The following is a 24,087-nucleotide window of genomic DNA, read 5'->3' on the forward strand; positions in this document are numbered from 1 at the left end:
GCTGATGTTATCAATTCAAGGTGCTAATACATTTGTTTCACTCGAAGATTTGACAAAATCTGCATCTTTAAAGGAAAGATCTTTAATTGATTTTATTGAGAGATATGTCTATGGAAGCATGAGATTGGACCCTGATCTGAATTGACTAGGGGTGAATGTGAGCGAGGCTGGTTGTCTGTCACTATTTGTCAGCCTTGTGATTGGCGACCAGTTCAAGGCATACCCTTATGACAGTTGGAATCGGCTCCAGTCCCCCAGGACCCTGAACGGAAAAAGCGGCACAGATAATAGATAGATGGATTGATGGCTCCTTTTTGTTCAGTTAAATCTTCAACTGGACTATAGACCTCATCAAAACCTCCTACTTCTCTGCTGTCTTGTTATAAGTGTTTGCAGATGTTACCATCAACTCTTTTACTACCTTACGTGCTGGCTTACAGGTGGAGCAACATGTCCCTGTATTCTATGTTGTTCATAAAGAAAGGCTATGTGGAATCATGGTAAAACATCCTTGTGTTAAACACGCAGCGAAAAAAAATCCTTAAACTGTACTGCAAAAACGAGTTCCACAAAGATACAACTGTCTTGGTAGTGTCAAAGAAATGTGCATACATCATTCTGATTTGTAATTTTAGCCCTCCCATCAAGCAAATCTCCAAACATATACAGTTGACAATGTGTCTGGTATTCAAAAAAAATATTTACAACCTGGTGTGTACTACAAACCTCTGGACTTTGACTCTAGGTTTATATTCATAGCACAGCATTAGAAAATGTTGAAAGCAGTGGGTGTTGGAAAAATTTCCATGCCCAGTCTATTCTTCTCACCTGAGGCTTCAGCAGTGCTTTATAAAAATTGTCAAAACTGTGCTCCTAGCCAGAGCTTTTTTAATTAGTCTTTTATGGTAATTTTAGGCAATTGAGTCCCCCGGTAACCATGGCAACTGCTCAATGTGCAATTTCCATGGACTGTTAAGAAAAGCTTCAGGGATGAAACTCACTAAAGGGTGTTTATGCAAATAGAGGCTTTTTGTGCATGGTGAGGAAAACATTGGCAGACCTGCAAACTTCTGACTTTAAAGTGATGAGAGGTCACAGGTTCCATTTCAGTGCCAGAAAGTGTTCTTTAGCATGACGGTAATCCGGGGCTGCCTGTCTGAGGATAAAGACATGAAAGATATCAATGCCTCCATGAAAAAAGCATGCTCTCTGTTTTCATTTGGAGAGAAGCAGAGAGTGGATGGTGGAGGGGTGACAAGAGGCAGCAGCAGGTGATAGATGGAGTGAACGCATGAATAGAGATACAGACAGTCATGCTCAGCTATCAGCTGGCAGTAAAAAAGAGGGATTGACTCCCGGCCACAGAGAGAGAGAGAGAGGGATGAGAGAAAGATAGAGAGGCTGTTCCAGATAGCAGCAGGTCTCACAGTGTGTACAGAGTGAGTTTTTCAGGTGAAGGTGAAGCGTTCTCATGCAGTCAGGACTCCGTGTGCTCTGTGTTCATTACACTGGAACAAAAGAGGAAAATCAGACAGACAACAGAAAGGGAAGCTCTCTGATACATACAACAAAATCATCTTCTTTTTATAGGGTTGGCAAGTGGACATTTATCCATATATTTTGTCTGCTCTGTTTTCCAATGATAACAAGTCATTGCTGGTTGTTTTCTAGAGACCTCGACTTATTTGACTTTTTTCTCCATAGTTACAAAAAGACAAACAAACTTAAAAGTTAGTGTGAAGGTTTCGCCATCCGAATCATCGCAATTCAAAATAATGATCCAAAAGGCAACTAGACTTGGTTAAAGTTGCTGTAAACTGGGAACTACGTTTGATTGAGATACAGTCCAGTAGAATGTTTTTCAAAACTTTTGGTTTGTGCTTTTTGGGCGAGGCCAAGTGGGGGTCTCAATGAGACGCTTGGGTTTGTTAGCATCTGCAGATCTCCTTCTTGATTGCAAAATAGTTTCACCACTACAGTCTACAGTTTTGCACAAGTACAAGTGCATCATCTCTGGATGCCAGAATTTCAAGAAAAGCTTGATCTGTTTACTCAGATTCCCTAAGAATGAGGAGGTCAGTGTCCTCAGGTTCTGAAAACATATAAGGCTGATCAGGGCCTATACTATTTGGCTGTAGCAGTTGAGAGCGGTGCGTCTTTGAGTGGCTGTGGTTATGGCTCAATCAACTCACACGCCTACACCATCTCAGAGATTATGCTTAAATAAATTTTCTCATCACACATTCTTCTGTTTAAGAACACAGTTAAAACTAATTTATTGTATAGCCTTACATGGATTTGAAAGTTCTTGAAAACCCTTCAGCTCTCCTCTGAAAGGCGTTTCCTTTTGGATCAAGCTTTTACACATTGGAATCGGCTAAGCTCACCTCATTAGTGTTGGCAATGGCAGCATGGCATGTTGTGGTCTGACCTATCACAGCCACCAGCATGTAGAAAATGCCAGAAAATGAACCCGTCATCCCCAGAAAACCAGCTCTGTTACCCTAGAGGGAGGTCTGAAGGGAAGGCCAGAGTTGTTTTTTTCCTTTGGATAATTTTAAAATGTAGATTACACTAACTTTGTCCTAAGTTTAAATGCTAATCTTTGTCAGTGTTTGCTTGAAGAATCTAGATTTAATGTGATAATATGACAAAGTTGTGTTTGCCGGTTGCTTCATTGGTGACACTTTGTCACAGGTTTTCATATTATGTTAAATAAGAGCGTCAACTCATTTGATTCAAATTTGCTGGCCTGAAGAAGTAAATTTATCCTGTGATAGGATAGGGATAAGAAAAGAAAGACAGTAAAGGTAGTCCAAAGTTGGAGTTTGGAAATGTTGTATTATCACTTTGTTCAGCTCCATGTTGGTAGTTTTGACCAAATTATACATGAGTTGGTGTATTTTATGCTTTACTTAGAAGGCAGATGGTTTATTTGTTCTCAAAAATATTACATTAAAGAGGTCATATTGTGCTTTTTCTGGTTTTATATGCTCTTTAGTGTGTTTTCCATGTATCCTGTGCATGTTTGGGCACATCTATGTGCAGAAATTCAAAGTCCGCGTAACCGCAGCTTCTCCTACGTCCTCCTGTTAGCTGTAGCATTAGCTGCATGTAACGCTCGGTTCTAGCCCCCCTCAAAAAGAAATTGCCAGTGTGACGTCTTTTCAGTGTGATATCACTGATCTAAGCCCATTGGCTCGTTGTGGCAAGCCCTGCAGCTCATGTTGCACGCCCGTTAACTTCTGTAGAACGCCCACAATATGCCGTAGCCTGCGGTAGCACAGTAGTGCTAAGGGGCTAATGTTTTTGCTCCCCGGCACCTCGGAGACAAAGTGGCTGCATTCCCAATATGGTAAAAGGGGCGTGACATTTCCGAGAACCGTGCTGAGCGACTGACCAATTACGGCAGAGCTGACAGGCCGACCAATCAGATCAGACTTGGCACACGTGGGGACTCTGAACGTGGGCACTTCAGAGCCTTAGAGAGAGAGTCAGAAGCGAGCCGGTGCATGGAGCGGCAGAACATGAAAACAGACACTTTTTTTAAACTTTAGCTATTGTGAACATACTTTAATAGGTACATAGATTAAATACATGAACCCCAAAAAGGGCATAATATGGGCTCTTTAATACCAAGCGCTCTGTCCTTTGTATGATCTAGAAATAGTTCAAAGCTTCTAGGTCAACAGTGTGAAGCTGAAAGACATGGCACTGTAACAGTAGACATGTGTTTGTATCTCCGTCTCACGCCTCTCTCCTTCAGGCTGAACATTGGATGAGCTGCTGGGATGCCCGTATGGCAAAGTGACCTTAAACAAAGAACTAAACAACACATAAATAAACACACACACACATTTTCACAGAGTGACATTGACGTTAAGAGTACATTAAAAAGCCTCTCTGTATGTCGTCTCTGTTAAAGATTTGTCCTCTGCTGTGTGTGATCCCAATTAGTGTATACTTAGTGTACAAGCAAACAGCGGCTAGGTCATGTGTGTATAATAGAGTGTCATTAGGGACAAACAGGGAACTGCTGATTCAATTTATGGCACCCACATGCTATGTTTGTATATTTTAAATTTGTTAGGTTACAGTTTTATTACATGTGAGGACTTCCCCAAATATCTCTTAATGGGGTCGTAGAGGGATAGAGTGAAGCACTGAATTTAATAGAGGCTGTTAAATGCATCTGTTGGCTAGAAAATGGGGCCTATCACATCAGCTTATATGTTTTCTAACATATGGTGTGTTTTCCCCCTACAAAACAAATGATACAAAAAGAATCCTTGGGCACATCTATGTGCAGAAATTCAAAGTCCGCGTAACCGCAGCTTCTCCTACGTCCTCCTGTTAGCTGTAGCATTAGCTGCATGTAACGCTCGGTTCTAGCCCCCCTCAAAAAGAAATTGCCAGTGTGACGTCTTTTCAGTGTGATATCACTGATCTAAGCCCATTGGCTCGTTGTGGCAAGCCCTGCAGCTCATGTTGCACGCCCGTTAACTTCTGTAGAACGCCCATGATATGCCGTAGCCTGCGGTAGCACAGTAGTGCTAAGGGGCTAATGTTTTTGCTCCCCGGCACCTCGGAGACAAAGTGGCTGCATTCCCAATATGGTAAAAGGGGCGTGACATTTCCGAGAACCGTGCTGAGCGACTGACCAATTACGGCAGAGCTGACAGGCCGACCTACAAAACAAATGATACAAAAAGAACACAGTGTGCTCTGACTCCATAGTTTATAATGTCTGCAGCACATGTACAGTAGGTATTGGTTGGCTGTAGAATATGTTAACGTTAAATACAACTGTTAAACTTTCATTATTTCACTATTTTCTCAATTTACAAGATTCTACATACAAATGTAAAGTCTGCATGCAGGGGCCTTGATTTAATAGGATGTTCTAGTTTCTGTTCATAGCATGTTTGTACTCAGAGTAGTAGCCCTTTGACCAATCATGTATCAGCAGGCGTTGGTGCAGGTAAAACAGTCTGTTTTCAATCAGCATGCAGATTTACAGACTCCCTGATCAGAAGTGATCGATCCGTCCTCCTTTCAACAAAAAAGCATTTTTAAAAAGTGATTTTCTTCTCCTCATGAGGACAGACCTGACAATGTGTGTGATTTTGCTTTTCATAAATCAGCATCATGATGTCACTATGTGGGCCAACTTAAGACCCGCTAACAACAAGTACTTAATAAAAAAAACTAAACTTTATACCCAAAGTTTATACCGCTGAAGCTAGAAACACCAGGTAGAGGGGCATATTTCATTTTTTGCTTTTGAGAACGCATCGACTCTTATCAAGTTGCAACATATCCTCAGAGTCATATAGCATAAGTCAGACGATAGATATGGTTCAACAATTCGGTTAAAAGGCAAGACTTTTGGTAACATTAGAATAGTCATATTCATGCAAAATACACAAAGAGAAGATCTAATATTAGGCCATATCATAAAATTTGCTATATCAGCCACCAGATATATAATCTGTGCATTTTGTCCTTCTTTATTCACTAACTAACAATCCCCTCAACAGTACCTAAGCTGTAATGTGTGTGTATACATGTGCATGTATGAGGTGGTGTGAGTGTGTGTGTGAAGATGTGTAGATGTACCTGCACTGTTATCACTTTTCATAACTATTACATATTTATGGTTTTAGTAATTCACTTGTATGGCATTTTATGATTATTTAACTGACATGTTTTACCGACAAATGAATGTATTTTGTTATTTTTTGCTACTGCATCAAGTCCAAGACAAATTTCCCACTGGGACAATAAAGTTAATCTTAATCTTAACCAACTCAAACACATCTAAATCAGCTGGCAAGTCACAACATGCTGCTCCTGCATTACAACCAAAACTCTATCATCATTTATAATACTCTAAATGTAATAGTTAAAGATGATGAATATTACTTAAAGTGCAGCTGAAATATCAGGTCATGTTCTACCCTGAAGGCCTTAAAGATGAACTGTCTGTCTCGAGCTTGATTATGGAGATTTTCTGCAAAGACAAACTTTAATTTTTTCAAAATGCAAAGTAAAGTCCTGATTTACTCCGTCTCCTGGCACACCAACGACTGAGACAACAGAAGTCAATCTGTGGAGATTTCCTCGTTCTCAAACACAACACGATGAGTTTGTCTTTGCAATGAGTCACCCCCTGGAATTTAAAAATGGATTTAGATCGAGACGCTCCCGTAGAGAGGGAACAAAGTATCACGCTCGATTTAAGATGGCTTCTCGTTGTGTTCTATGAGTAGGGGATGGGATAGAGGATGAGAGTATAAGAGAGAGAGAAAGTTAAACACAGAGAGACAGGCGGAGGGAGAGTTGGAGAGAGAGAGAGAGAGAGAGAAAGGCCTGAGAGGGGAATAAAAAGAGAAGACAGTAAGAGGAGATGTGGCAGGGTGTCTCAGGAAGAACTGGGCCACTGAGCACAACCCTGGAAGAACAGAGAGGAGAAAAAAGAAAAAACTGGCTGGCCTGGAAACAGGAGAGAGAGAGAGAGAGAGATGACAGAAGGAGAAGAGACGCTAAAAAAAGTCTCTTCTTTGAGCTTCATAAAGGAACAGTTGGAGGAATGAAGCTTTGAAATGAAAACAAACAAACAAATAAGTTTGTCTGGAAACGTTTGTGAAGAGCCAGTCAAATAAGTGTTGATGATGACACATTAACATAAACATATATTACTCTCCTTCAGTGCTCAAACAGACCTGTTACCAGTTGCTACCTTTGGACATTTCAAAAAGGGCAAAATGCACCTACCAGTAGGGCTACATGATTTAGGACAGTGGATAGAGTTAGAAATCAGGGAGAGAGAGAGCGCGGAATGACATGCAGGAAAGGAGCCACAGGTTGGATTTGAACCCTGGCCGCCCGCTTGGAGTACTACAGCCTCCATACATGGAGCACTAACTACTTCGCCACAAGCGCCCCGCAATCTCATATCTACATGACAGCGATCCACTTGCTCTTCTTTCCCCATGCAATCAGAACAAGCAGCATTTACGTATTCACACATTTGCTTCACAACCATCCCAGTTGCTATATCAGTCACTCTCACACAAAAAAGCAAAACACACATTTAATTCACTGATCAGGCCATGGGCTAGCCTATGATTTTTATTTCAGTGCAATCTAGTTTTTATGTTGGAAAATAAATAAGAATGTTGTGAGAGAATCGTGATCTCAATTCTCAGGGAGAAAAATCCTGATTCACACTTTATCAAGAATCGTGCGGCCCTGCCCTACCAGTAGAGCAGAAGTTGAAGAATCACCTGTTATATATGTAGGTTTAAAAAAATCTTATTTCAAAATCTAAGAACATTTCCATATGACATACTGTATAATAAGTAAAGGTACAAGGTAATATGCATTCAACAGACCTATGTAAAGCACAACAATCTGCATATGTACCTAATTATTATATTGAATGCACTTCATGAGCCATTCTTGGGGAAAAAAAAGAATTGCTCAAAAAGGTGAGCAAAATGGGATGTTATGCAGCTCAGTGATAATAATTTTCAGCTTTCTTGTCTTGAAACCGTTCAAATTGATCTTGTGGAGCCTCTGGTTCAGTCTTTAAAACCTGACTATCAAAGGTTTGATTAAGATTGTGCTGCCTTTAGTTGCATGTCACAAACATCTATCTCCCTGTCTCTCCATTAATGCTGTCCTGTGAAGAAAAGCACTGAACAGTTTCTGTTGATCAGCTGACTGATTATTAAACCATTATTTTAGGAAACCCAAGACATGTCAATCATGAACTGCGTGTTAGACTATCACTGCAGATATTTTCCTCTCTGACAGCACGACTTAGTGTCTGCCTCTGTCTGCTGCTTGTTTATCTGTCCTTATTGAATACTATTTTTATATGCCGCTGTTTGTCTCTCTAACTTTCTGCTTTTCATGAGTCTGTATTTGGCTTTGAATGCAGTCAGGTCCTCAACTTTTCCAGCACAGAGTGTAAAGTGGCTATTTGGAGACATTAATCCAGGTCATTCTGTGGCTCTTGTCTGGTTCAGGTAACACTACTTTGACCCATTTGGTGCATTTGTGTTTTTTTCTTTGTTCATGCGTCCGAGTATAATTGATTCCAGTATTTTGGGTGCAGGTGAGCCATCAGCTGTTGTGCATTTCGTTGCTTTGGCTGACGGTTATATTTAGCGACATTGATCTAAGGGTCATTGAGTTTTACAGACGTGCCACCTGGAGCCACAGTGTCAGGCAGCTTGGACTGACTGAGCGTGTAAATGTGTAAACCATGATTCAACCAGACTGTGCTGCTGTTTCTTGAGACTGTGAAAACATTAGTCATTTGTCCAGTGACTTACAATGACTAATGTTTTATTAACTAATGTTGGTGGATGAAGCAAAGCAACATTATACAGCTGCAGGGACTCAAATGTATACAAATGTGGTTCTTGCCTTTTCTTTAACTTAGAATTAAGACGGAAAACCACTGTACAATTGTATAAAGGAGTTGTGTATTGTCATGTCAAACTGTACGAGTGAATCATTTACAACACACGACCAAAGCTCACGATTCTTGAGCTCACACTGTACAGTCTGATTGTTAAGCACGACCTGAGTGCTCCCACTGTTCGTGTTAAATCTAGACAGAGCATTGACAATTGTGAGTTTCTTTTAAAAACTCCCACAGAGGGAAGTTCAAGTCAGATCTATGTGAATATCAAATGTCTAATTTGCACGGCTCAAATACAAACACCTTCAAAAACACTGTTACTCTCTCTGATATGAACACACACTCAGCATCCCCAACAAACACATTCTAGCTTGAAAGCCAAATCATAACAAATATTCCCTGGCAGCTGGAGGTCCACAGCCAATTCTTGCCAAAGTTTCTCCGGGTCATCTCTTTCATGATAGGAGGGGGGAAGACGCATCAAACAGGCATGCCTACTGTTGCCATTGTGCTACCAGACACTGTCTGCCAGTTTGTGAAGGTGCAATCAAAAAGCCTTGAAGTTGGGGAATCAGCTCGTGACTCTGCTCTCACTGTGCAAGTGTGTGCATTTTTATGACCAAAATTTCAAACATGCCTTTAATTCATCCAACTGGTAGGCAGCAGCAAATCGTGCCGTGATCTGCAATCATGCACGCGGCACATTGCACAACAGACAACACGCAATCTACCTGAAATTGGGCCAGCCTATGTCCATTAACTGTGCTGGTGCTGAAAGAACATCAGATTTTGGAGCTTTTCAAGCCCAGAGACACAGAGAGCAAAAACAATATCTGCATCTGTTTGTCATTCATATAACCAATCCTAATAGATACAGAATAATAAATACATTAGTACAACTGGCAAATAATGTCAGATCAACTTGAGAAAGCACTCATTTGGAAGAAGAGAAGAGAGTGAGTTCAAACCCGTTCTTTTTTCACATCCTAAAGACCTTAAGTGTCATGTGTTACATGCCATGTCACCATGCTTTGAGGGCTCATTCACTCGCATCTTATTCAATGGACTGAGACGTAGTTTCTTGAGGATAAGAAATGGTCTTGGGATCAAATCCAAATCATGGCGGAGGCCTTGCTGTATGCAGTTTGTGTGTTCTCCAAGTGTCTGTGTTGGGATTCTACAAAGCAGAGCTGGAAATGTTGTTAACGTGTAAAAGGATAGTTTTATGGTGTTCAATGACGTAGTCAATCATCACAACTGGAACAAAAAAAGGCAGAATATAACAGTCGATGTTTGCGTGTGTTGTAGTTTAGCTATACGGTAACTCTCTCATCGCCCCACCTCCATGTGCAAGGAGGATAAATAGCTAATTAGCTTATTAGCTTAAGTAATAAACTTTCTGTATATCAAGGAAAGACATCAAAACATCAGTGTGTTTAGGTTTTTCCATCCAATGAACGGCTGGTATTTGTTTCAGGATAGTGAATGTGTTTGAAGCTGGTGAGGTAATAACTGATGATTGTTAGCCATGGTTAGCGCACACGCTATGCAAGTCCATTTCTCTTTTTACAGAGCTGTTCCCAATGAAGATAGAGCGAAACCATCATCACATGGGACTTTGGCCACCGCTGCACTCAGTACTTTTCAGAGCGTTCAGTGTTTAGAGTTCATTCAGCCGCTCCAAGAGATTCTATCGAAACATCTCACCCCGTACTGTTCAGCAAGGTGCTGATGTGAACGCTACAGGCAACCAGTCATATAGTAGATGGGGCGAGGCATGGTCACACAGGTTAGATAACAAAGAAACAGATACATGTGAGATGACTATCACAGAGAAAGTGAGGTTGTGTGAGAACAGATGGCCTGGATGTTGAAATTGAGTGCTTGACAGATTGTAAGAAAAATCTGCATCCAAAAATCGGGACAATATTGAATGGACACAAAAGCATATTGTTCCAGTCGTCATACTTTACATGCCAACCTTGTGACAAGTGACCCCAGTATGAGCTGTGATTGGCTACAGCTACCCGTGTGAGCATGAACAGAAGACGTGGGCAAAGTGGATGAATGGATTGTTTTCCGTGTGTTGATACATGTGTGTTAAAGCGTTGGACATTACTTCAGCAGCTAATAAAGACACATTATGTGCACTCAAGGCCAGCAATTTCAATATTTATTCAATTATTCATTGCTTATCCCTTGTTAGTACAATGTGTGTCTGGAAGATCTCCCAGACCGCATTGACTGTGAGGCTTCAAAATACCCAGAATGTCAATATCAATGTCCTTCATTTGCATCCACATTTCCCCTGGAGACACACCTGTTCTTCAAACCTTAATAACATCATTTTCTAATCCATTGGGTGCACTCATGACAACATTTAATCTGGCATGTTCAAGCTTGGTGTTTAAAACTGGAAGCTTAGACATGATTAAGACCCTGACTCAGACAAAAAGAGAAATAAATCAGTCTATTTGTATGCATGCGCTGGTACAGGTAACTGCTGTAAGTGGTGATTTAATGAATGTAAAAAAGACAGAACGAGCTGTTCCTGGCTGCTAAGTAAAATGCCTCCCACCCACACACACACAATAAGGAATCTGTTTGTCTATATGAGGCACTAGGATGTGGAACAGGATCTTCCATGTTCTCTCACCGTAGAGGAACGTTATCATTTCATTACTCGCCTAGTGATGGACAACTAAATACCTCCTGCAGGTCACTCAGAGAGGACAGAACTTATAATTATTATATTCTTGTCTCTATCCACCTCTGAAGAATATCTCAGTCCTCTGCACGGCCATACAATGTGTGAGTGTTGTGTACTCCATTACGACTGTTAAAGCAGCTGAGAACTCCACATGTTCTTCCTAAAGTCCTTCACGTTGTCCTAAAAGGTAACGTTCATAGATTAGAAAGTCCTGCTAAAAGAAGAGACGTGTGAACTTTTAAGGAGAGCTCACATTCAAACCCACAGCTGCTGAAGGGAGATGCCCATCAAGGACATCAAGTTAAAAAACATACAAGTATTTCTGTGAATGACAAGTTTGCTTTGATCGACAGAAATCATGTATTCTTTTTTTGGTGATCTTTTTTTCTTACACACACACACACCGTTCATTTAACAGATGTGTGCGTGTGTCTGTGCACTGGCTGCATCTGCAGCGCGTGGTGTATGAGTCAGACATTACGGGGAGCGTGCGTTAAGGAACTTTATCTCCAGTTTTTTTTTTACCACGCTCTGGAGGAGTTTGTTTGGCTGAGTTTACAGCTACAGACGCTATCAGGCTGTAACGTAACAAATGTTGAGTCACTGATTGATCTTACACGTAGTCACCAGCTGATACCTGGGGGACTAATGCAGATGTGAAGAGAAAAAGTCAAAGCAGCCTTTGAAACAGAGTAAACATACACACTTACATACCAATGCTTCATACCAGCTTTTATGTAAAAGTCTGTTAAATACTTTCCTAAGTTTGTTTTTAAAAGGGCTGAATTCTCTCACTATTTGTACATCTTCATGACTTTACATACACACACTTCTTAAACCCTGCCTTCCTTATACTGACTCTGCACAGGGATATACAGGCAGTGCATTTATTTTACACCATGTTCAGAGATGTTCTATTGATCCACAGATCCAGTGTGGCCTGTACGGTGTTGGGTGATCCGATCCGGCTCTGATCCGTTTGGGCACCAGTGTGTGGGCATGTAGCATGTCTGTGTTTGTGTTACTGTTTGTGGTGTCTGCGAGACCGTTTAATTGTGTTATGGTGGGTGAGTTCAGCACAGTGCAGCATCCACACCGTATACAAAAACAGAACAGCGGTATAAAAAGAGAGCGTGTGCTCTGGAGCCGGCGTTCAGGTGCTCTAAAGGTGTCTAATATATTTGAGTCCATGTAGAGCAACGCTGAATGTGGAGCGATCGCCCACTGAGTGCAGCATGTTCTGTTTTATGACACACAGAAAGAGAAAGAAGGAGTAAAAATACACTCCGCTCCTGGGAGACGGTCTCTATGGCAGCTGTTACTATGGTGACGGTAAAGGCTGCACGTGAAGTGATGGGACCCGGGGGAATTCACATACACACTCACTCACCACACACAAACTTCAATGAAGATCAGAGGGAGGAAATAAGACAAAGAGACCCCATGAGGTGAATTTCAGGAAGAACAGACAGACGACTCTTACAGTGGTACCTTAAGTCATTCTTCATCCATTTTTAATACATAATACTTTCAGTCAACTACATTTTTAGAGGGAAGGGCATCCAGAGAGCCCAGGAGTTATCTTACCATTTGAATAAAATCGCCTAATTTTGCCAAAACAAATCCAGTTACCTCAAAGTAAAGTTGCGTCTTAATGAAGTGTAACCATGTCAACCGTTTTATGTACTTAAAATTTGATTTGTACTTGACATTTGTGAAAGCAGAAAATACTTAATTATCATGTACAAAAAAGTACTGCCGCTGAAAGAACACGATTACTATTACAGCTTGTTATCCTTACAAAAAAGTGAATGCTGACAAGAAAGGCATTTTTTGTTGAAGATGAAGAAGTCGAAGTGCTGCTGGGTTTTTTGCAGTATACGACTTACAGGTGCTCTTTGGATACTTTGGGTCTGATTTGGTTAATTCATCCTGTGAAGGGTGAGTAGGCTCTGCTATACTTACTCGTGAATCGTTGAGGGTTCTTCTTAAAGCTACAGCGTATATTCCTCCAACAGGTTCCATGAAAACTGGGACGGTTGTCTCTCAGATATCCTGCTTACAAACTTACAAATGTTCACTTCTTTTTACTTTCTTCTTAATTTTTAATTAATAAAAAAAAAAAATTCAGTATTAGCATCTAATAATCCTCTACTTTCTCTGATGAAAAGCTGAATATCATTGTTCTATCAAAACAAACAAAAACAACTCGTTTAATTCCAGTGTCTCTGATGAAGACTCGTCTGTACCACATTTTTTACACCTTTTAGAAATAAATTCAACTTAGAAACAGGTAAAAATTTTCTGCTGCAAACCTCTCAAAGACTGAAGAAATAGAAAGCTGAGTATTTCACCTAAATGCAGTAATTGTAATCTTGCTTTAGTACATATCTTAATGACGGAGACCATTTCATATAAAAACAACTTTTGCACATGTTAATTTAAGTAAATATTACAATTTGACAGTAGAGCTTCAAATGCACAACATTTACTTTTAATTCAATATTTTGGCATTTTGGTATTACCACCTCTATTGCTGAATGTGTAAATGTGTATTGGCAGATGTGTGTGTGTTTGCAGTTCTTGCAAATGTCTCACTCGTCACATTTCAGATTCTTTGATGTCATCATCGTTCTCATTTGTGGTGTGTTAGGAGCTTGTACATTCACTTGTAGCGTTGCTGCTGCAGAGTCAGTCTGCTCTGTCATACTGTTTCCATAGCAGCAGCGAGAGCCAACACAGCCAACCACGCTCACTTCCTACTTTCACCCTATTGGTGACGGCTGACTCTGACTCTCTTCATACTTTGTCTCTCTGGTAGTCTGAGCTGGACTGGATCACTTCAGTGAAGTTCACATTCATTCATTAATACAGGGTGGACCGGACCACGAGGGACACAAAGACACAGGAGAGCAAGGTTATAGGTCCATAATCGTCCTTAAACATTAAAATCAGTGATGAGCAGGAACTGAATTTGAACTTGTAAAATGTGTTAATGATGTTATCTTTTTGGATCTTTGAATTTTTAAAACAAAAATTATTGTCTAAACTGAAATCCACAGATTAGAGGAAGGGCTCGTGTCTCTGCAGCTCTTCTTCTTTGTCCTTGTTTTGAGGTTTTCCAGGTGCAAAATCTGCTCTGGAGGTGCCTGTGTCATGAAGGTGACTGCCCACAGTCTGCCCTCATGGTTGCACACATAAACATCCTCATGTTTGCTCCTAATATTTGTCATTACCCCCGCTTCCTCTCCTCTCCTCTCTTCCTCTCTGCTCTCTTGACTTCAAAAAAGAAAAAAAAGCTGTTATTTTTAGGCGGGTCTGTTATTGCTTATTTAAGCTGTTACATCAAATGACTTTGAGTGCATAATCAAGCAGATGCAAATTCAGTAGATAATACAAACAGATTGTTTAGCAGACTGCGCTGATATTTAGTCGAACCACTTTGCCAAAATGAATAAGCACAATGCTTTTATAGTAGGGCGTTTTGGATCCCTTCAAAGACATTTTTTAAAGTGACTTCATGTCAGTCTCAGTCTGGAAAACAAATGATGTCGCCTGAGTTTGGCCAACCTTTGTATGAATTCATTTTATGACTTGTATCAAAAAGAAGACAGATGAAGCCTTAAAAACACTAAGATAGTTTTTAGTATCTATTTTTTTTTATTTTATTTATTTTATTTAAATTGTACTGTGTTCACTTTTTGTTTGCAATCTTTGCTCTTTGCTGCTGTAACAATGTAAATTTCCCCATTGTGGGATAAATAAAGGATTACAATTGTCATAATGAACCCATGAAAACAGAGGAAACCATCTGGCTCTCAAGCAGCTTATTAGAGGATGAAACTGATTTCTCGTCTTTGCTAATCATTTTTGTTGTAAGCCAAGCTAGCAGCCTGCTTTCTCAGAACACCCCTGACTGCAGATTTCTTCATACTCCTTGCGCGCTGCGGTTCGTCAGCGCCGCGCACTACGCCGCCGTTAGCATTCACTCTAGTCAATGATCTGCGTTAGAACAACTTGGACAGGAAGTCAGTCAAGGAAACGCACAGAGGTTTGCGATTCTTGGGACTTGAGATTCTTTTCTTAATCTCTTTATCAACATAATGTGGAAACAGGCAATAAACGAACAACAAAGCAACATGTTGTTTGTGCATTTTTCTTTTTATTCTTGCGTGATCTTGTAGTTCTCCTGTGATGTGTGTACAGCTGATCATGGCCGTGCTTCCACTGCCATGCGCTGACGGCACAAATCCAATCTTGTCCTTTTTTTATTTTCTATTATGAGATTTGGATATACTTAATAGATTTTTTGATGATTGAGGCATCCAGAACCAGATCAATACAGTGTCTTGTATGTTTATGTGTGAAGTTCTTGCAAAGAAATCCTGTTTGTGATGTGTCTGAGGAGACAATCAGCGCTCTATTGTTCCAAACAAACAAATGTGGTTTAAAATGATGTGATGTTTCAGAAAAAATAACTCCAACCACTCTCTCTGCTCTCTGGTGCAATCCTCAGAGAAGGTTGGCAGTGATACTAGGGACGGCTGTGGCTCAGTTGGTAGAGTCGGCCCTGTCTCAACCAGAAGGTCAGGGGGTTCGATCCCCAGCTCCTGCAGCAACATGTCCGCTGTGTCCTTGGGCAAAACACTTAACCCCGAATTGCTCCCGCTGCTTCATGCATATGCATGTGTATGTGTGTATGAAGGAATGAATTACTTCTGATGGACACTTTACAAAGCAGCCATCAGTGTGTGAATGTGTAGGTGTGGCCTGCGGTGTAAAAGCACTTTGAGTAGTCAGAAGACTAGGAAAGCGATAAACAAGCTCAAGTACTACCATTTACTATTTATGATACATTGGCTCTCAGTCAGTCAATGACTGGTTCGGGTTCGTTACCTTACCTCCACATTTTTTTTTAGCTTATTAGTTCAGGAACAGAGTGAGCGCTTGGTTGTTGTGTTTTTAATCAGTACAAAAAAGACATGAAGTGTGGGTGAGCAAATGTTTTATATTCACTAAATTCTAAAGTCAAACTGATAAATTCCTGATGTGCGCTGCATTACTCTGATCTTAAGATTGTCTGTTCCCGCTCTATAGCTGCACACCGGTTGAGTAGCACGGCTGTGCACAGGGCACCCACCGATCCTCAAAATAGGAAATAGGTTTTGATGGTGAGTCTTCATGGACCATGTTTGGGGCAGGGCCAGGTGTGCTGACTTTACAGATGTCCTCATAGTTCATGTAGAAGCAAAGTTGCTGATTACAGTTTGTTTTTATTCTCTGTCGTTTATATACTTTCACAGTTTGAAGAACTAAGACCTGCTGAATATTAAGAAAGGGAAACTTCTTACAATGTTCAGTTTTTACAAGAACTTTATTACACTTGATGATTTCTAACCACTGATATATACTTTAGATTCTATTGGTAGTTTTTCTAAGGCAATGTCAAACATGATTTCTTTAAAATAAAAATACCTTATATGGATATGGATATAGTTTGGTTATTTTCTCTGTGTTGCATGTCAACCCATTCACTTTGTAGGCAGGCATACAGACTATAACCAAACCAAAGACATGCTTCTTGTTGTCTCCTCTTATCTGAGTTGTGTAATCCTCAATGCTAAAGTCACGCCCATCACACAGCACTGAACAATCCCTCTCTAACCCCATGAGAAGTGTCTGCACAGTTTACACGTTTTGTGGACAAACCGTAAATCCCAGCTTGCCTCATTACGCCCGCTTTGAGCACGACCGTGGATAAGGACGTATTGATTTTAATGCGCCGGCCCTTTTAGATAAACAGTCCTGGAGGATCTGCGGCGCTCTTTATCAGATTTGCAGCCGCCTTGCTACAGACTGGAGCTGATAACATAGTGTCCTCAAAGCACTGAAGATGACTCTGTCTATCTCCTGGATTCATCTGGTCGCACTGTGCAGCCGGACATGTGTGTGCTTATAGACTGATAAAAGCTGCAGGGCTTATCTTCCAGCCTGCTCTCCTTTTCTCCTCGTCCTCCCTTTTGTTTCCTCTCTACTGTAGCTATTAACTCCTCATCTACTCCTGTCACCCTTCATTTCTCCTCTTCCCTTCCTCTCGTTGTCACCGCCGCTGGTTTTAGCTCATCCAGATCAAACAGGAAATTGAGGCGTTACTGAGATATCTAAAAACTCACTCTTTGTTCTCTTTGAAAAGGAGGCATTAAAGCGTTTTTTTATTCGTCAGTAGATTGAGTGGAGAGTTTGAATTGATGAATCCTCACTCGAGCATTTTATTACCCACGGTTAGCTTACTCATGCCGTTCAGCAGCTACAGTACAGAGTCGTGTAATGGTGTGATGGAGCGATGTTGATTCAGAATTACAAAGGATTCAGTCTAATTATTTGGTGCTTGTTGTTTGAGAAAATGACTGTGTGTGTGTGTGTGTGTGTGTGTGTGTGTGTGTGTGTGTTGTGTTTGTGCGTGTGTATGTAGAGCTGGGAGTTCACAGCCCTCTCTAAGCTGGGGGACTGTTTCTTTAAAAACAGCTACTTAATATAACAGTTACTGTGTAAAATAAAAGTATTAGAATAGGACTCTGACTTTTTCTAAACTCGAGCACATTTTATTTTTAACATTTTTAGTCAATTAGAGTTACAAAACAAAGAAATGTAGCTAACATATATACTGCTTCTAGACAAATCAAGTGACTTTCTTCCTAAGCAGCAGCGTGTTTTATGTGACTTTCCTTCTTTGTGTTTCTCACCCAGTTATTTAATGAGATGCACTGGAGGCAAAAATAACCCAACCTTGGAACTTTTGCACAAAAAACGTCTTCAGCTTTAAAAAAAAAAAACAAACAAACAATACTTTCTTTCTTTGAACAAACCTTGGGAGAATGTGTGCACAGAATGGGGACTGCAGAGTCGTCAGCCTTTTCTTTCATTCAAACCACCACAATTAAAGATTTAGTCAACGTGTATGTATGATTACAGTGACCTCAAAGTTTTATATCCCTACTGTTGACGTGTGAAAGTTACATTGAGATTGTTTTTTAAATTTCCTTCACAATGTTTGTCATCTTCGATAATTATTGCTGTCCTTAGTAGCGTGATAAAAGTAATAAAGGCGGTGGCATTGACCACTTGATCTACACAAATCCTCTTAAAACTTGTTTATGTCCTTAGTTGAAGTTTGCAGGTCTTTGTAGGGTTACAGTTTATCCCAGCTTAGAATTGGGCGAAGACCAGGGACACCTTTGACAGCTTGCCAGTTTATGATAGGACTGTTTGCATATTTCATAGATGATGTGGCTCCACTGACAAGATGACAGATCTGATCAAAGTGTCAGCTTAATGCTGTAGGGAGCAGACATAATTCAAACCTTCAGATCTAAATGAACACTTACAGGTTTCCCCTATACATTTTGACATCTTTTGGAGTAGGTGTTGTTTTTGTAACAGCAGGTTTCTTTGTACATTTTTTGATCATATTACTCATGAAAAGCTGTGAAATCTGTCATGCAGCTCACATTTATTATAGAATTTGTAGAGAAAAGCCCACACATGATTTTAAATGCCACCTCTGCAGTTAATCTTGACAGGAGACACAGACTTGATGCTTCTTAACTTGGCAATGTACTTTTTGCTGTGAAACTGTCAAAACAATGGGTTGAATAATGACTTGGCTACTAAAAAAAGGTTCAGACATAATAAGCACATTGATGTGTCCATGAGTTGCAGACGCATTCAACTGAACCTAACGTCATCCCCTCTCCTCATCCTCCTCCTCCCCTCTTCTTGCTTCTACAGTGCAGTGTCTGGAAATGACCACTAAGCGGAAGCTGATTGGCCGGCTGGTGCCGTGCCGTTGTTTCCGCGGGGAAGAGGAAGTGATCTCAGTGTTGGACTACTCCCACTGCAGCCTGCAGCAGGTCCCAAAGGAGATCTTCAGCTTCGAGAGAACTCTGGAGGAGCTTTACTTAGACGCCAACCAGATTGAGGAGCTACCCAAGGTAACGCAGAACCGTCGGTTTCCCATTAGTGGTTAGCACCAGAGCAGTGCTGGTAACTGGAACAGGAGTCGGCCTCTGTGCTTTTTCACATTAATGACATCCCAGGCTTAACTTTTAAGTCAATTTTCATTCATTGACTCTGTCAGCCTCAGGTGTATTCAGTGCTTTGAAGTGAATGCTGATGTTGGTGTTAATTGTACAGTAAGGATGTTTCTAGGTGATTCATTTCCTAACAGGTTAAACAGAAATTTAAATTCAGACAAAAGAACGAGTCTAAAGGTCAGAAAACACTAAATTGAGCACAATTTATTAAGATTATCTTAACTTTTTAATTTGGTTTGCCAAGTGTGGCTAACGTCAGCAGTGCTGTTACCGCCAGCCTTAGGTTCTCTTAGCAGGTTAACATCAACATGACTGATGTTCTGCTCCATATGCCAGTCGAACCTGACGTAGCCTACATACATTTTTATCTCAACAAAATCAATGCCAAGCTGTGCTGCTTCTACAAGATGCTATCTGTTTTCTGTGCTTGTTTACATCAAGATAGTAGAGAAGGGGAGCAGTCCCATTAATTGGAGGTACAGCCAGTCTGTGGCTATAGCCCCAGCTGGTGGCGGTTGGCTGCCTTGCAGTTTTTGCATAAAATTTGACCGGCATTGAGGGGCCAACATATCGAAATATTAAAGATTTGTTTAATAAACTTGTAGTTCTGGTACTGACGAGTGAGGATGATGATGTTTAACTGTTTTGATATGTTATCCTTAGCATGTAAAAGTCATCATCTGTGGGTTATGACTGTTTATATTTCAAGTCCGTCCATTCAATAATTGATGAAATAGAATCTGCCTATTTGCTGTGATAGAGATAGAAGTGGTTCACACCTGGCACGGTTTGCATATTTGCACAGCATTGTTTGGGTGTCCTTCGCTTGACTCACCTTCTTATCAACATTACATGTTTACATACTGCAAATATCATCATATGCTCGACAGCAGCACTGTGACAGGAAACACAGGGTGAAAGAGAAGGTCAGTTTCCCGCCATGTGGTCTCCGTCTGCAGCGGGTCATCTGAGAGTTTCAGAAAACCCCCCCTGTGAGCAGTGATGAGACAAAACGCCCTTCTGATGTTTCAAGGAGAATTACAGGAGCTGTTTATATGAGGGGCTGTCACATTTTATTGATATCCTGTCCTGGTTTAAATGACACAGATGTTGAATTGGATCTCTAAAAATAACCTCAGACGGTCTAATAGAGCTGTGTAACCGGCAGGTCAAACTTTGATTCAACTGACAAAAAAAAAAATCTACTCAACTTTGATGGTGAGTTTGTGTGTGTGTGTGTGTGTGTGTGTGCCAACATTGTATACAGTAAGAGATGTTGTGGTTGCCAGAATGATTGGCCTTTATGTAAGTGGGTTGGAGAGCTCCTTGAGTAAGTGTGGGTAAATAAATGATTGCGTCTTTAAGTATGGTGGCCTGGAGTGACCCCTGTTCATGTTTGGCTACATTCAGCTGTCTGACCCTTGTGCTTCTTTAATTTTGTCTATGACTTTAAATGTGGCTGACGTCTCAAAAAGGTCAATAACATATACAAAATAGACGGCATTCATTTTTTGTCCACAAAGGCTTATTTATTTATTTTAACCTTTTAACTGTGAAACAGAAATGGCCCGTCAGTGCCTGCTTCGGTATTTTTGCTTATTTCATTTCTTGTGTTAAATTCTTCAAGGACCTAAAGAGCCAAAGGTTATCGTAGTCAATTAACTTTCACAATTGATAACATTTTGGAGATTGTGTCATAGATCAAATGTTCATAAGTGTGCATTAACTTTGAGCAAACAAACACAAGCATACTGAAAAGGTGTCATAAATATAACATTACATTTGTGTAATGACATCTAGCTGAATAAACACACAAAATATATTCATCCAAAACGATTTTGGATGCATTAAAGTGAGCATTTTATCCCTCTGCAATCCATAAGTGATTTTGTTATCCTGCTTTTGAGATTTGCTCATTTTTTATGACTAGAGTGCAAAGGCATTTTGATAGCTTCATGTGCACTGGATATATACAGAGTACAATAAGCCTGTAGGATATGAGAACAACATCTGATGTGTGATCACATTGTTCAGTATTTTAATAACAATATGACATAAATCAAAGCTTTAACTCACAGTTTTTATGTCTATCTTCTGATCTTAATGTTTGACACTATACCTGTGTTTGCAACATGCCCCTCCTGAACCCAAAATAAATAAAACAATCTGTGATTATGAAAAACTCTAATTGGCATGGATTAATCTGAGGGTAACTGTTGGCTAGCTTGTAGCTATCACATGAAGACTCACGTCATGAGACCTTTGCTTTTAGTTTCAAAGGTATTGGGGCTCAAGCTATCAAAGGTTTTATGACATTTTTTAGCAGAACTTGCAAGCCTGTGTACCTGTGTTAGTACAGATTTGTTTGTATGTTGTGTGTTTGTATGTTGTGTGTGTACGATGTGTGTTTTGTTGCAGTATTATATTTCTGTTCTCGCAGCTCTGTCCTCTTTGTGCATAATGCTTTCACTGTTTTATATATTTTGTCATTTGCAGTATTTTTCTATTTAGGGCACATTTCTATGAACGTCTGTTGCTTTGATTCTAGTTTTTGTTTTGTCCCTCAGGGCCACCGTATGTAAATATCGGGAACGGCAGCTAAAACTGCGCCGCTTTTCCACAAGATTTAGTCGTGTTTGCCTCCAGCTGACTTTCATGCTCTCTGTCCTCCTGTGCTTTTCTACCAAAGGTCTGTGTGAATTTGCAGACAGACTATAATACTCCATTGTTTCCCCCTTCCAATGTGTTTCCATAGCAACTCTTCAACTGCCAGGCCTTGAAGAAGCTGAGCATGCCCGATAACGACCTGTCCAACCTGCCCACCACCATCGCCAGCTTGGTCAACCTCAAAGAGCTGGACATCAGTAAAAACGGTAAAAAAAAATCTCTCTGATAAAGATGACCTGTGAGAACTTCAAAACCGGGGAAAAACTGAAGTTCTTGTGCAGAATAATCCGCTTTATTTTAATTATTTATATATTTATTTGTATGCTTCTCTGGGAGATCTCAGAGAGAATAAACCTTTAAATGATTTAGGTTTACCTCCGAAGAATTTTACCAACATATGATCAAATCTAATCTTTTGACACTTTTCAAAACCCACTGGAGATATTTTGACATCTTTGTTAGTGGCACTGAATTTAATAATCTGAGAAAAAGCTAACATATTGCCTCATTTTCCCCTTTCCACGCCTGTTTCTCCCTCTCTCACAGGTATCCAGGAGTTTCCAGACAATATAAAGTGCTGTAAAGGCTTGTCTGTGGTGGAGGCCAGTGTCAACCCAATCACAAAGTACGACTCTAACACACTAACACCTCATAGTAACACATCTAACTCGAATTATCACTGTTGAACATCACATCTTATAATCAGTTCTCTACTGTGATGGTGGCAAATAGAATTGTCTACAGCGGAAAGGTTTGCAGGTTGGACTGCACTCTACTGAAAAACGTAGTGAATACTGATGAATCCTAGCATGCAGATTTTTGTTAACAAGCGGAGGAAATCACTCTCTCTATCAGCCTACAATTCACTCAAACACTCATTTATAATGTTACATAATTTTTAATGTAAGTTTAAAATTAATTGGTTCCATTAATGGGGCATTTTTGTGTTGATTGCATCAATTTAATCAAGCGGTTTGAGTGTGCCTGGACTCAGTTCAACATGTAATGGAGAATTTGATGCATTTGCCACTAATGTAGCTGTTTGGGCAGAATATTCTCCGTCACAGTCCAGTGACAAGACGAAGATTTACTCTGCTTTCCTTTTCTTTGGGCTGTATTTGAATGTGCTCCAAATTTAAAGGAGCACAGTGGGGCTGGATATCAGAAGCAAGATTACTTTTTTATCAAATGAAACTGAAGATGGATGGATCACAAGTTATAGATCAATAAATAAATCAAATAATGTGTTTGGTTTTGAATAACGTGTTTTGTTTTTTTGAATGATGTGTTTTGTGAATGAATGTCTTGTGAAAGAGGGGCAGATCATATAAGATTCATCTTCTTTCTGCTCCTTTAAGATTTTATGATTTTATTTAATTGTTTTGATCGATCGATGAATTAAATTAACTTACAAATAATTAAAAATAATAAAATAGAAGAAAGAAAACACAACAGTTAGTAATGTAAAACAATAATAAGGACGTGTATTACATTCACCTGAGAAAATTAAAATCTGCTCTGTTTTTTTGTCGTGAATTAATAAGATAATTATCTCGGAAATACGAGTTATGTTTTTATGAAAAATACAAATTCCTCCCTTTTTGTCTGCATCAAACATTCACAGAGTGTTTACTTGAATCCAGTTTTCTTTTTCTTTTCGTTTGAAACATGCACTCAGGCTTGCTGTGTGGTGACTCTGCAGATAATAAGGCATTTGTTAAATAACCTGGATCCCCACTGAGTGCAGCTGAGCCGCCGGTGTTGTGCTGAGAGCGCATGCACCTTGTAACTCCTAATTGGGGGCAATTATCTTGTCAATACAAATAAAATAAAAACAGCAGATTTTTTTATTTTTCATAAAAACATATCTCATATTTCTGAAGTAATGATCTTATTAATTCAGAAAACAAAGCTGATTTTTATTTTCTCACCTGAATCCAACACGCTTCTGTACAAAAACATCAAAAATGATACGTGTAGAAAATTTAGAAGAGAGGAAGGAACAGGAGGAATGAAAAAATTTACAAATTGACTGAAATACACAATACTGTATTGATTGTATACAATCAATAATAATATTGAGTGTGTGTGTGTGTGTGTGTGTGTGTGTGTGTGTGTGTGTGTGTGTGTGTGTGTGTGTGTGTGTGTGTGTGTGTGTGTGGAGGTGATGACTCATCTGC

At 40.0% G+C, this 24,087-nt stretch overlaps 1 protein-coding gene across 10 annotated transcripts in view; it reads left to right on the plus strand.

Moving 5' to 3' along the window:
• Nucleotides 1-24,087, plus strand: part of lrrc7 (leucine rich repeat containing 7) — a 124,095-nt gene that overhangs the window by 59,282 nt on the left and 40,726 nt on the right. For all 10 annotated transcript variants that reach the window (XR_009672254.1, XR_009672256.1, XM_061034507.1 and 7 more), the window contains 3 exons: nt 18,936-19,138; nt 21,996-22,113; nt 22,454-22,532. Coding sequence is in view for 8 of the 10 variants with exons in the window: in XM_061034508.1 (XP_060890491.1) it covers nt 18,936-19,138; nt 21,996-22,113; nt 22,454-22,532 (400 nt within the window). In the remaining 2 variants the exon portion in view is untranslated. The remainder of the gene's footprint in view (nt 1-18,935; nt 19,139-21,995; nt 22,114-22,453; nt 22,533-24,087) is intronic.

The sequence above is a fragment of the Labrus mixtus genome, chromosome 3, assembly GCF_963584025.1.
Source record: "Labrus mixtus chromosome 3, fLabMix1.1, whole genome shotgun sequence".
Classification (NCBI taxonomy): Eukaryota; Metazoa; Chordata; class Actinopteri; order Labriformes; family Labridae; genus Labrus; species Labrus mixtus.